This window comes from Osmerus mordax, chromosome 6 (genome assembly GCF_038355195.1).
Source record: "Osmerus mordax isolate fOsmMor3 chromosome 6, fOsmMor3.pri, whole genome shotgun sequence".
Taxonomy (NCBI): domain Eukaryota; kingdom Metazoa; phylum Chordata; class Actinopteri; order Osmeriformes; family Osmeridae; genus Osmerus; species Osmerus mordax.
In genome coordinates this window covers 4,288,845-4,302,648 of record NC_090055.1, presented here as the reverse complement: position 1 = coordinate 4,302,648, position 13,804 = coordinate 4,288,845, and the positions used below count along the sequence as shown (strand labels likewise).

Sequence of the window (13,804 nt, the reverse complement as noted above, 5' to 3'; positions counted from 1 at the left end):
CCGTGTCTGTGTTGGATGGTGACAATGATAACTAAGTCTTTCTTTCAATATTTAAAATGTGATCATTAGCATTTAAGTGTTAAACTTGGTATCCAGTGTAGAACTTGTTTCAGCCAGAATTCAGAGCAAAAGGGTCGTCATATTTCCAAAACATGGTCATATTAAACATGGCACTGGACCAAGGGCAAAACAAGGTCACCCACCTGCCCGCAGAAGAGTGCAATTGTGTCCCATGATGCACTGCAAGTGTGTTTACTCTCCAAACACCCATAAGGCACTCCTGCTGTGAAGCAGCCTTACAAAACACACACACACCCAAGGACATTCTGATGCAGAACACCCTAACATAGGTGCTGACAAGGGTCAACACACACAATCATGTTTACATAGACACTGCACTTCTCATCATAAATGAAAGTTAGATAGACCCAAATTATAATTATCGAAATAGATTACTGATGGTGAGGCTCGTCTTATAATATATTTAGTTTTAGGATCCCTAACAATGTTTTTTTTGTTTCTTCCTACTCAGATTGTTAAAATGGGCAAATTATCTCTTGTGGTTCTGCTGGCAGGTAAATAAGATGTTTCTGATGAAGATGTTTTAATTCATCCTGCCCCAAGAAATACTGTGCTACACACATGGTTCTAAGACATTGATAGCCACCAATGAAACTATAGAATTGACCATACATAAGCTTTTAAAGCGTGATATTTCCTCAGAATCGGTACAAAGCCTTTTTTTTTTTACTACAGTAAGCTGCAATGAAGTAATATTCTCAAAATAGATTGAAAATGTATTGAGTTTGAGGAATTTATACCAGTGACTAATATCTGAATATTTGTTTCTCTCTTTACTCCTCAGTTCTCTGTGCATTGCTCCCTGAGACTCAAGCCAGTAAGACTCTCAACTCAGATTCCAAACTTATTTTTCTTTTGTTACTGTAATTGTGAAATAATCTATCTGTATTTCATAGATCTTGTTTCATATGATCTCACTGAAGATGAGTGCAGATCAAACTGCTGTCTTGTTAGTTTAAAATCATTGCGTTCCTTTTTTCATCTCTTCTCTTGACTGGTCCACCTGCTTTATCTTCTTATTTTGCCCCCTCCCCTCTGTTTATCCCCACTTTCCTACTCCTTACATCCCTCTCTTCCCCATCTGTACACTGTACTTCTTTCTCACACCATGTTCCTCTCTCCCTTCATCCCTCCTGCACTCGTCTGCAGATCCGTTTGTTTACAGTAAGTATCATTACTTATTTCTACCCGCTATAATGCTCTCAATAGTAAGTCATGTGAACCAGAAGCCCAATATGAGCAAGGGATATACATAAAAATGAGTTCCAGTGTAAGCTTGTGAGCAAATCAGACAATGTGTTGAATGCGTCAATAATTGTATGTCCTTTTAATTGTTTACCTCATTCCGCAGACTATGAAAGACTGCGAATTGGAGGTCTGGTCATTGCCGGGTTGTTTGTAGTAGGAGGGCTAGCGGTTCTTCTGTGTAAGTATGAGACTGATCACTTTGAATTAAGTTAGTACATTAAACATGTAACTAAAGACTATGTACCAACTTCATTATAAAGTTCTATCATTTTCTTCTAATGTTTCTACTTACTGGAAATAGCTATGGAATTTAATCCCCAAATAACATTTAAAAAATACAAACAAATATTGCAAGGTGATGGGTGTGTTAAACTCAGACTATGCAACACTTTCTGATTCTCTCTACAGATAACAAGTGCACTATGAGGAACAAGTAAGCATTTTACACATGCACATATGCACATACGTTTTGTGTTCTTAATTTAAATATGTCCTCACACCTTGAAGAACCTCTCTTTCTATACCTCATTTCCTTTATTTTACCCTGATTTTTTTCTCATTGTCATTCTCCTTCTCCCCCTTCAACGCATTTAGAAAAGTGGAGGATGATACCAGTGAACTCTAAGGCTTGAGGGACGGAATCAACAAACCAGACCGTTTCCACCCATCTGACATAATAAAGAAAGGAGAATAGGGGGGAGGGGGAGGGGGCAGGTGTTTAGATTCTGGGATGGGTGAGACTAGGCCTACTACACATTCATGTACTGTTCAGTGCATATGTAGTTCCAGAGATTTGGGGTGTTTCTACAGGTAAACATCTATTATATTGTATGTGGTTGAAAAGGTGTGGATATACAATTCAACAAACAAGTGTAACGATAGTTGAGTGTTAATTACTCCCTCCGTGGTGGGCAAGATTGGAATAATAAGAACAGCTAAGTCATCAAACGTTATTATGTTTGTGTAGGATAGTCGTACAAATATGACAATTTAATTCAAAGTTAATGTCAATGATTAATTTTAAAAACATCTAAAAAAAACATAACTGTGGTAAATTGTCGTTTTTCAACTCGGTTCTTTCATGTCTGACACGTAGCTAATTCTGCGATTGCAGAATTCGGTTTCTACTGTGGTAATGACGATGACAACATAATTAACATCAGAAATTTTAAACAGCTGGTCAAAACTCATGAACATGCGTGTTCGACAAGGAATTAGCCTCCTCCCCACTCCAACTGTGTAACTTTAAACTCAACCCAATTCCAAATCCAGTAAACCTGTTGAGCGTCATAAGGGTGTTGGCGCTGTCTTCTGAACATTACTTTACGCTACGCTACCTCTCTGTTGTATCTCGCTGCCAGATTTCCTGATATTTTTCCTTCCACACTTCCATTTGAGTATAACGCGTATCCAAGGTAAGTCACTGTTTATATCAAATGAGGAGCCCAATACTATCCAAATCGACAAAAGAGATGAGAACCACTGCAGTATTCAAATTACTATTCGTCTGAGATATCATTTTATTCCACACATTTTACTCGTCAAATGCTTCTTGGAGTTAATGTAAGTCCCCTATTTTTTTGCTGTTAGTGTTTTCTCCAGTTGTTATTATTACTATTCTTAATACTATGTCATTGTGTTTTGTCGTGATGGACAACGTATTCGTGTGTAGGCTAATTCAACCCATTGTTCATAATATTTTTCCAAACGAAAAATATGTGCGCGGTTTTTGCTGTGTTTTGAATACGATCATTTTGACCACTTTTGAACATTACTGTTTAGCAACATTTGCAATTATTCTACTTTAGTACAGTATGTGAAGACATGCCTTGAAGTTTCAGAAAAACCTCCGGACGTTCTAAAGACTATGGTAGCCTACCTCACGAGCGCATGTACAGTGCGCGTTTAACGAACAATGAACGTTAAGTCTAGCATCTTTGCTAGCATCAATGTAATTCTCTTCTTCACCATCAGATATGGATGTCTGCCTCTACGCATTTTAGAATTATTTCCGTCTAGCCTCTGCTAAGTTTCAAATGCGGAAAAGCCGAGTAAAATGTGATCAGGATTCTGGATGTCAAACAGTGCAGTCTGAAGGAAGTAGCCTCGCACGTGTGTATGCTGGACCCAGCGTGTTTGATTCTATATAGGCCTGTCCACACCGTTCTAGCTGGTCTCAAAGGAAGATGGATTAATGGCATAGAAGATGGTTGGATTGAAATGGATGAAAAGGGCATCAGGACATGGCCCGGTGTCACAAGAGTAAGCATATCCAAGCCTAACGTGAGCTACACCTAGTATATACATATTCATGCCATTATCTCTTTGGAATTTGACTAGGTAGGTCAGATTCAAATGAATGGAGGTTGAAACTTTGACCTCAGGGTACTGTAACTTACAGAAGTCTGTCTAGATCAGAGAGGAAAGGGGGAAAGAAGACGCTGGTAAGATGCAGTGTGTCACACCTCCTCGCTGAGGTATGCTTCACACCTCTGCAAGGTGATAATCCCAGTTGAACCTCTTCCTATCTGCATAGTCTTTAGACTCACATGACTCTTCATGTGAGTCAGATGGCTGAGCAGTTAGAGAATCGGGGTAGTAATCAGAAGGTCGCTGGTTCGATTCCTGGCCGTGCAAAAATGACATTGTCTGTCCTTGGGCAAGGCACTTCACCCTACTTGCCTCGGGGGAATGTCCCTGTACTTAGTTTAAGTCGCTCTGGATAAGAGCGTCTGCTAAATGTAATGTAAATGACTCTTATCCATCACTGAGACACCAGCACTCGCATCAGAACACGCACGTTTGGGTTTCAACCATCACCTATAGGCCTATCAAGCAAAATCATCCTTCCATAGCCTTTCTCTCCTTTTGAGCAGGACAGTTGTTTCTAGCCCTCCAGCTCCTTTGAAACACAGGCAGAAGGAGATCTCAAAAACCAGTGAGGCTGTTGAACCAGTGAGCCTGTCGCCAACTGTGTAACTGCTAACCTTGTGACGAGCCCAGATGACTCATGGTTATAATATGCTGTCCTTAGCACCCTCCCTTCGCTGAGCCTAGAAGAATCGCATCAGAGCTCTACTGTGGCTACTCTCTTGTCTGACGGTAGACAACATGGCAGCTTTCGAAACAGTGAAACAAGTAGAGCACAGTTAACTGACAAAAGCACAGCTGAAAAGTATTTTTGGTCTCTTTTTCTTTTTTACCCCCCAAAAAAGTTATTTCAGAGGATCCAGTGTGCTCATTGCAGACACAGTTGTATGACTTTAATTTCACTCAGACTTTTGTGTGTGTGCGTGCACACACTACAGTCACACTACAAAGGGCAATGCCTATTCTCAGTGGTATGTTTTGTTCCTAAATTAGCTGCGTTTTGGATTCCTGTATCCAGGCACCACATCCTTTATGAGGCTGCCAGACATGAACACACACACACGTGTATACACACTCACAATCAATGGGCAGCTAACCTTAAAAATGGGGTGAAGAGCTAAAGGACCTGCCATATTAGAGAGTAACTCATGCACACACTCGCATACAACAAACCACATACTCAGATTGACTTCAATGAACTTACTGTTATAGTAAGACTTCAAGACAGCCAAGAGCATCAGCAACAGGTATTAGGCTAACCATTTGTCTGTGGCAATATGTGATGTTGTGGGAAAAAGTTGTGCATTATGTTTGTGTGATATCATGCACATGATCTGGAATTCCTTTAATTTCCTGGTTTTAAACCCCACATTACAGGAGGCCGGATCCAGCCAGCCTCCATCGACGTAGGCCCCAGCTGGGCACAGTGTTTACCCCAGGAATGAAAGGCCTTCAAGGCCAAGCAGCCTCAGCCTCCTGTCCCTTTTATCCCTGTGGGTGCTTGGAACTTTATCCTGCTCAGTTTCTTTTTGAAGCCCTCTAGTACAGCGCTCCTGACCTCTAGGTCTTTCACCCTTGCCTGTACAAATCAGATCTGGGTTGTATATTTGAACAGCTTTTTTGTAGACTGAGAGACTGGTGACAGGTTGTGGCGACCAAAGGACTAACATGCCAGGTTGGAGCTCAGCATTTTTTATAATGCTGCAAAGGTAAGGAATAACACTGTATTTGGGAATAAGAGAAGGTAGAAAGACATCACAAACTTGAACAGTGAAAGTGAAGTTATGAGTGATGATGGAAATAAGTTTGTGTTAAAAGGACAGAAAGGGATTGCCGTCTGAGGAGGAAAGAAGATATGGTGGGGGCTTTAGTAAAGATGTGCGTGCAAAGACAAGGAAGTGTATCTATTAGTGCCCCAATACAAATGTAAAATTATTCTAGCAGCTCAAGAACAAGAAACGGGTAGTCAGTAACAAACAACTAGATAGTCAGACTACTATGTAGTCAGGCAGGGCAGCATGACCCAACAGGAACACTGGTGTCTTTTATACAAGGGAGTGGCCTGACTGCATGTCAGCCTTCTTGCGTCCCTGCCAGCCTGCTTGCCTTTCTGCCTGCTGAGGGAGAAGGATGGGTACAGAGGGTTGATGGATATAGTCAAATTGCTGCTCGACTAAACCATCCACAACTGCACTGTCAAACCCTCTGACCTCCTCTCCTACCCACACCCTTAACTAACATTTACTTTTGTTATACGACTCTCCCTTCAGAGCTCTCACTCTCCTTCAGAGCTCTAACTCTTTAGCTCTAACTCTTTAATCTATCCCTTTATTGTCTTTTTCTCTTCTGTTTTCTTTTCTTTTAAAATTCTACTTTCCCTTTTGCTATTTTCTTCTGTCTCTCCTGCCTCCATCTCTTCTCTTTCCATCCCCCTTTGGATGGGAACATGAAGCATGCACGACTAGTTTGAGGTCAGTTCTTACCTCGCTCTTGTTGCCAGGCTTGGGTTTGGGGCAGCTGCTTCTGCCTGGTCCTGCCAGACAGTATGTATGGTATATCCGTGCCACAGTAGGACAGTCAGAACATCCTGGTATGTTTTAATGAGGATTCATGGACAGACGTATTGTACACAGATGTGGCTCCTGAGAGCCAGGAACCCTTTTTATTTGAGAACTCAACCCTCACTTTGACTCCTAGTGCAGTAGTAGTTCTAGTTAAAGGTATGCATTTGATTCTTATTTGGTGTAGGTGGGGATAAAAACCTAATTTGTCTGTCTGGTCCCAACTCTAGGCCTGGTTTGCTTGTGTATATAAATGCTGAGGGTTAGCACATACAAATGGCTTTAAACTTGAAAAAGAGTTGCCAAAAAAGAATGTGGAAAAACTTGTTGTCTTTATCATCCTCATTGCATTCCTGAAGCCCAAACCATTGTTACTACATCCCTAAAGGAGTCATGTTTCAACAGGTGTGGGTGTTTTTCTATTTGCTTTGCATAACTGATCTGCAAGCCTGACCTTTTTCACCAACCTAACTACCTCTCACTGATTACTGCTAAGTTCTATTACTTTAAAACTAGACAATGTTTTTTAGGATAACATTAAGGCAAGTCCTAGATGGGAGAGCTTAAACATTTCTCACTCTGCATGGGCTCAGCTGGCCTGTAAGGTCATTGTGTACCAATCTAAATCAGATGAAATGTCGGACTCCAGGGAATGGCTTGTGATTGCGTCACTTCTCTGTTGACTTTGGGAGCCAGTGCGAGCCAGTTCTGGTTCCCTGGGAAGACCTATAGCTATCTGCCTGCCCAAGCTGGAGCTGGCTTTATCGAATCAGTATAGGACAGGGGGTAATTTAATTCAGCAATTGTCCAATACGATTGGAGCCTTAGTAGGCTTGTGGTCAGGAGTTGGCTTTTAGGTCCTGCTTGTACTGCTTGATCCTAAACTCAGATTGTTGAGGTCATTAAGATCCTGATGGATTTGAGTGCTCTTTTAGGGTAAGGCCTCTGGCTTCATGTTCTTTTAGAGGTTGGCCTATCCCAAGTCTGAACAAAGGACCTTTAGACTTATGTAAATCTGCATTGAAATAGGCACATTTATAAACGGTTACTGCGTGGTTGGATCTCCCAGGTCTTTTTGTATTTTATTTTAATTGTTTTACTGGTCTTTGTTGTGGATAGAGAAGTGGAATAATACAAACTTTCATATACATCATAAAGTAGCCGCTACATACTAAAGCAGAATTTATTGCAGGGTTTGTGTCCAACGTCTCATGAAACCCTGGTATGCAGTTTTATAAATATACATGTATGCTTACAATGTACATGTATGGCTGTACACAATATTTCTCTCTTTTTGTTTGTTGAATTCAGGTCAAACAGCTCCAAGATGGCCATGATCTCAGCCTGGGTCTTGATGACAGGTGAGTGACGGGTCTTTACCTGTCGTCTCAGACAACACACTATCATCAGTTATTATGACCACCACCTCCTTCTCACGGAGGAAATTGTCACGGTCTTAAGAGTTTGTGTCATAATATAAACAAGATTTTGTTGGACCATATACAACCAAAGAAACTTCACTGAGCATGAGATGGGCACAGTACATGAATCCATTGACCTTTTTAAGAATGCTATTTAAGGACAATCTCCTTAACATAACACAACCGTTACAAGTGCTACATTCACTGGCACAGCTGCCATTGTTGGGATGCCATTTAATGGAGCTTGTATTCCGTCAGCCTTACCATGTATTTCTGTTACTTCCCAGTTGTATCCCTGGTTTTCGCTGAGGAGCAGAAACGTATGTACCAAGGCTTTTTATGTGCCAGTTTCATAAATAAGTTTGGTGTGTGTATTTGAATGGAGATATTGACCTTATTCATGGATATTAATTGATTAGGAAAGCGGGGTTTGCAGTTCACGCACAAGGAGAGACACCTGTATGCGTTATTCAGCCATTGTCTGCATGAAGGGTGTTTTTCACTTTCAAACTGACTTGTCACCTCTGACCCTACAGCTGAAGAGGACCCATTTACCTTTGGTAAGTTCACAAGCGTCTAGTGTTAAGTCCTGAATCGTAATATGATCCCTTGCTAGAAACGAACCTTTTCTTCTTTCTCCAGATTACCACAGGCTTCGTGTCGGTGGTCTGATCCTGGCAGCAGTCCTCTGCCTTATAGGCATCACTATTCTCTTCAGTAAGACTATAAGCATTAACTTGGTCTCATACACGCTCTTACATACACAGAAAGAGGGTGTATGTATAATTATTAGTTGTAGATATAGATGTGCATACATAGACACACAAACGCATACGCACACTTATCTAGAGTGTCATTAATACTTCACACAGAAAGCCTACTACAAAGACACAGTGGCAGATACGTGTGTTTGCTCACTTGCAGGTGGACACTGCCGATGCAAGTTTAACCAGGACAAGAGAAGGAGGACTGGAAGCAATGCCCAGCAGATGCTTAATGACCAAGGTACAACATCACCCTATTTTGCCAAGCATATTGTACTTAATTTGATCAAATGTTCTTTCTTTTTTTGTCTGTTAAATTAGTTGAATAATTGGATGGAATCATTCTAATCTCAAAGTATTTTCCAGTTTCTACTGCATTGCGTTATGCGTGTACTTCCCTCTCAAAAGACATTTGAAGGAGGCAAACGTAGAAGGGAGAGAATACATCCTCCTTAATCTCAGTAGAAAGGCAGTGTTTGAGGCTATGGGTGGGTTCTAGTCCGTCTGCCCTCCATATGTCTGTGTGTTGATAACCTGATGTCACACACGGCAATGGAGAGGCTTGTCTGGCATGCATGCACTGGCACAGATTTTCAGCCCAGCATCAGGTAGCACTGATCCCTTAGCCCTTTTGCTCACAGATCTGATACTGGGCATTGGAAAAAACACAAATCCAGACTATCTTTTTATATGGACAATAGTATCAGATCTTGTGTCGCATTGTGAACAAGGGCATGTTGGATGGAACACATTTCCGAAAACGAAACGCAGTCATGGTCCTCGCTTTCCCACATGAGGAAAAACACTAGTGTCAATATTTCCATTATGACTCATCTGCTGTTTGAGTGTGTGTGTGTACCCTTGAGAGTCACAGGGTGAGATGCATATACTTGAAGAGAGTCTGAGACAGAAAGCAGGTAAAGGCACTACCATGTGTTTTAATTAACAAAAAAGGTAGCAATGTCAAGTCTTCCTCCACGGAGGGCTTCTCCTCAGGGAACCGTGCTTCACCCGGATTGGCCACTTAGGCCTGTAGCAAAAAAAACAACGTTAGGAATGGACAGTAATCATGCTAACATGCTTTGTAGCTTGCTGTGGTTTTTTTTCTCCCTTTTGAGCCCCGTTGGCTCAATTTTTGTGGAGCAGTGTCGGTTAGCTGACGGGTCACAGCCGTGCTTGCTCATCAGCTAAGTGGGAAACGTTCCAAGATGCTGCACACGACATGGCCACGAGGGGGCCTGGGCCACTGTTGGTGCTGAAGACACTGGGGAGGGCTAGACTGGGGATGTGTGTGTTCCCCAAGATCAGAAGCATTACATTACATTTAGTCATTTAGCAGACGCTCTTATCCAGAGCGACTTACAGTAAGTACAGGGACATACCCCCCGAGGCAAGTAGGGTGAAGTGCCTTGCCCAAGGACACAACGTCATTTTGCACAGCCGGGAATCTAACTGGCAACCTTCTGATTACTAGCCCGCTTCCCTAACCGCTCAGCCACCTGACTCCCTACCTTGCCCAATGTCCTCTGTGCTCAGTGTATTTGTAAAGCTAAATACTATTTGTAATCATGGCTAAACCCTCCATCTCCCACGATCTCTCAATCACCCTGGGATCTGCGACGGTGACCCCTTCATCCTCTGCCAGGAACCTTGGGGTTACCATGGACGACGAGCTCTCCCTCACGGCCCACATTGCTGCGGTCTCCCGGTCGTGTAGATTCACCCTCTACAACATCCGGAAGATCAGGAGATACCTGTCTGAGCACTCCACCCAGCTGCTAGTCCAAGCACTCGTCCTCTCCAAGTTGGACTATTGCAACTCTCTGCTCGCTGGTCTCCCAGCATGTGCAACCCGCCCTCTTCAGAGGATTCAGAACGCGGCGGCCCGCCTGGTCTACAATCTACCCAGACGCTCCCATGTTACCCCGCTCCTCATCTCTCTCCACTGGCTACCTATCATGGCCCGTATCAGATTCAAGACCCTGGTATTGACCTTCCGAGCAGTGAACGGGACTGCACCCGTCTACATCAAGTCTCTCCTGCAGCCTTACACCCCCACCCGCCACCTACGGTCTTCTTCAGACAACCGCCTGGTGGTCCCACCGCTCAAGACCGCCCGGTCCCAACACAAGCTCTTCTCCTGTCTGGCCCCCCAGTGGTGGAATCAACTCCCCACCTCCATCAGAGACACTGACTGTCTCTCCACCTTCAAGAAAAGGCTCAAGACGCACTTGTTCCGGGAGTACAACGGTACTTAGGAACGGTTCGCTTGACCCGATGTTAGTTTCCTCAAGGATCACAATGACTCTTGCTTAGAGACTTGTTGCTCTTGTGGTTAGTGGTAACTGATTTAAATTTTTGGTTCTCGCTGTGATATATTGTTTTATTACTGTTGCTTGCTTTTTCCCACAGGTACACTTGCACTTATAGCTGTTCATGTTGTTTGGTTGTGACTTGTTTAACTACATGCTCTTATGGTTCTTCCCTTTGGCACTTACTTTGGTTGTTCACAATGTGTGCTTCATGTTTTGGCTACTCGCGATGTTTTTTGGCTATCTTGTTGTTATGATCAGTGACCTATGCACTTTGTAAAGCTCTCTCTTGGAAGTCGCTTTGGATAAAAGCGTCTGCTAAATGAATAAATGTAAATGTAATCAGTGTTGGTATTTCCACGCTGGTCTGACCAACAATCTATTTCTGTGTTTCTTTCACCAGCTCGGGCCAGTGAGTGTTAGGAACCTAACCTGAAGCTGTCAACCGACTTCCTGCCTCTGCAACAACCAATAAACAATCTAAATGTGTGAAGGTGAATTATTATTATTTTTGGTCCAATCTAAACCTGTTAATTTAGATGGAGTGGAAGATCTCACCACCCTATTGCTTTAGTTGGACACTTGGAACACTTACCACCTGAACCAGCCTAGTATGCACACAAACACATGCACACACTACGTAGAACACACAAAGTAGGATCTTTTTTATTATTATATTCTTTTGTATTTAAAACTAAAAAAAGGCAACTTCAATATTAATATTTCTGAGCTACTTGTTTCCACTTATTGGACATAAAATATAGGAGATAGACTGCTGTGTGTTTAAGTGTTGTTATACATGTTACTGTAGAAATTATTCCTATAAACTACTAGACTGCAGTATCATAAATCTCACCATGTTAATTGATGTGTCAAGTTTTGTAGAATGTTGATAATTACAGTCATGTATGGTTTAAACGATTGTTAAATAAAGTCAGTGTTTCTATATCTCTACTTGTTGGTGTCATTCTTGTGTCATCTGTGGCTGATAACTAGTAAGTCAGTGATTTGTTTGTCATATGCACAGTATAACCGCAACACACATTTTGGGCAATGGAATTCTTACGACAAGGCAACAGTCACGTAGTAGGCATAAAAACGCAAACAAATGTTAATTAAACATTTCTAGCAAAAATTCCCCCAAAACGGCAATGAAAGTAGCTCCAGTTGGAAATGGAGGTGTAAAGACCCCAAATCCTGAGCTTGGGGATGAATGAATGGAAGCTGAGCTGTAATCAATAAACAGCCTCCTCATATATTTGTCGTGCTTGTCCAGGTTGGAGGGGGTGATGTCCATAGATCCCTTGGAGCAGTATGTGAATTACAAGGGGCCATAGGTGTCAGGAAGGGAGGAGCAGATGTGAGATCAGCGTAACCGCTCAAAGCACTTTGTGGTGGTGGAGGTCATAGGTTACAGGGTGGCAGGCAGTCAAGCAAGTGATGAAAGGTTTCTTGGATACGGGGACAATGGTTGTCTGTTTGAAGTAGGAGGGGACAGCATATTGGTTCAGAGAGAGGCTAAGTACAGAGGTGCTTATCTACGCCATAGATATATATAAAGGGTAGATGTCTCGTCCGCGTTGCCGGGCAATGGAGTCGAACGTCCGCACATGGCGGCCATCTTGCTACAGTCAACTCGCTCACCCATAACATGTGCAGACGTTCTAGACTCCGCCGTAAGACATCTAGTCTTTATATATATCTATGATCTACGCTAACTGGTCAGAACACACAGGGAGGACACTGAATGCCTTCTGGCTCTGGTGACTTCGGAGAATTGACTCTTTCCAGCAGGGGCGGTTTTAGGCACGGGCGGACCGGGCAGCCGCCCGGGGCGGCATTTTTTCATGTCACGTGGGGGGCGCACAAGCATAAAATAAATAAATAAAAATCTGCGCAGCGAAGCGGTTTTCTCTTTTCTATCATTTCACTGTATGGGGAATTGGCAAATTGGCGCCCCCTTCAGGCAGCTGCAGGCACCCCTGCTTGCTGAGAAGGTGCCGTGCACAGAAGCTGTGTGAAAAAGTCAGTTGCACCTCGACTTTCTTCCAAATAACGCACATTTCATTCTTAATATTATAAATATAGGCCTAAAGTTCCTGCAAATTTTTTTTTTTTTTTATTGTGTGAAATGGCTAATAAAAATATGTAACACAAAACGATTGTGGTCACCAAGGTGAATTGGTTTAGTCTTGACTTCTGGTCGTGAGTGACAGTGTTGGGGGGATGGGAAATCTGTTGACTGTTGAGTGCCAAAGAAGATGGACAGGAAAAGGTCAAGTAAGCCATCAGGTGCCCAATTTCGAAAAAAAAGAAAAGAAGAAGAGGAGAAACTAGAAAAAGATAAAGGTATGCAAATATGTCTCTGTATGATTATTACGGTATTAGTGATGGGTCGTTCGCGAACGATCCGGCTCTAAGAGCCGGCTCTTGAAGGTGAACATCGGGAGCTGGCTCGCATATCTGAAGAGCCGACTCTATTTTTAATAGATTAATACAGCCTATAAAAACTAAATGATTATGAAATAATGAATTTTAATTGTATTTAAAATAATTGACTAATTCAAAGAACAACAAAAAAATACTTGTAGGCTTAAAGGCGCACACGATCATCCTCACATTCTGTTCTTTTCAATCCTGCATGAGGGAGGGCCGAGCCAACTCACACACAGTCAGAGAGTAGTCAAAACTCGGAGGAGAGCCATGACAAATCAATGCATTTTTTAAGATATGTGGTTACGGTTGAGTATGATTTCATTTCATAATTTAATTCAAATTGTTTTCACACCCATCATAGTCAAATTCATAGTTAAAACATGTATTTTTTAAAGAGCCGTTCGGGAGCCAAAAGAGCCGGCTCTTTTTGGTGAGCTGAGCCATACGAGCCGGCTCACGAAAAAGAGCCGGAATGCCCATCACTATACGGTATCCATTTCATGAATGAAGGGCTAATGTTAATTGGTGGGTATAGGCTAACTCTTACGTTTGTTAGCCTTTTTGCTATGATGCTTGCTATGCAACAACAATATTTTGGTTTTAACTCAACA

General features: G+C 42.3%; 1 protein-coding gene across 3 annotated transcripts; it reads left to right on the top strand.

Moving 5' to 3' along the window:
• Nucleotides 1-2,592: 2,592 nt before the first annotated feature.
• Nucleotides 2,593-11,705, top strand: LOC136944222 (phospholemman-like). Of its 3 annotated transcripts, none has more exons than XM_067237900.1 (7): nucleotides 2,593-2,744; nucleotides 7,572-7,621; nucleotides 7,969-8,001; nucleotides 8,218-8,241; nucleotides 8,324-8,398; nucleotides 8,606-8,686; nucleotides 11,161-11,705. In XM_067237900.1, the coding sequence occupies exons 2-7, from the start codon at nucleotides 7,588-7,590 to the stop codon at nucleotides 11,178-11,180; spliced, it is 267 nt and encodes an 88-aa protein (XP_067094001.1). In that variant the 5' UTR covers nucleotides 2,593-2,744; nucleotides 7,572-7,587; the 3' UTR covers nucleotides 11,181-11,705. The 3 variants fall into 3 exon arrangements, with proteins under 3 accessions (XP_067094001.1, XP_067094000.1, XP_067093999.1); XM_067237899.1 differs by lacking the exon at nucleotides 2,593-2,744 and adding an exon at nucleotides 2,751-2,892; XM_067237898.1 differs by lacking the exon at nucleotides 2,593-2,744 and adding an exon at nucleotides 3,330-3,591.
• Nucleotides 11,706-13,804: the final 2,099 nt, after the last annotated feature.

Bases quoted from the DNA above. Each gene is read 5' to 3' on its own strand.
- LOC136944222 (XM_067237898.1), top strand. From the start codon at position 3,536: ATGGTTGGATTGAAATGGATGAAAAGGGCATCAGGACATGGCCCGGTG. The intron at 7,622-7,968 runs GTGAGTGACGGG...GTTACTTCCCAG, and splicing joins AGCCTGGGTCTTGATGACAG to TTGTATCCCTGGTTTTCGCT. The intron at 8,002-8,217 runs GTATGTACCAAG...CTGACCCTACAG, and splicing joins TTTCGCTGAGGAGCAGAAAC to CTGAAGAGGACCCATTTACC.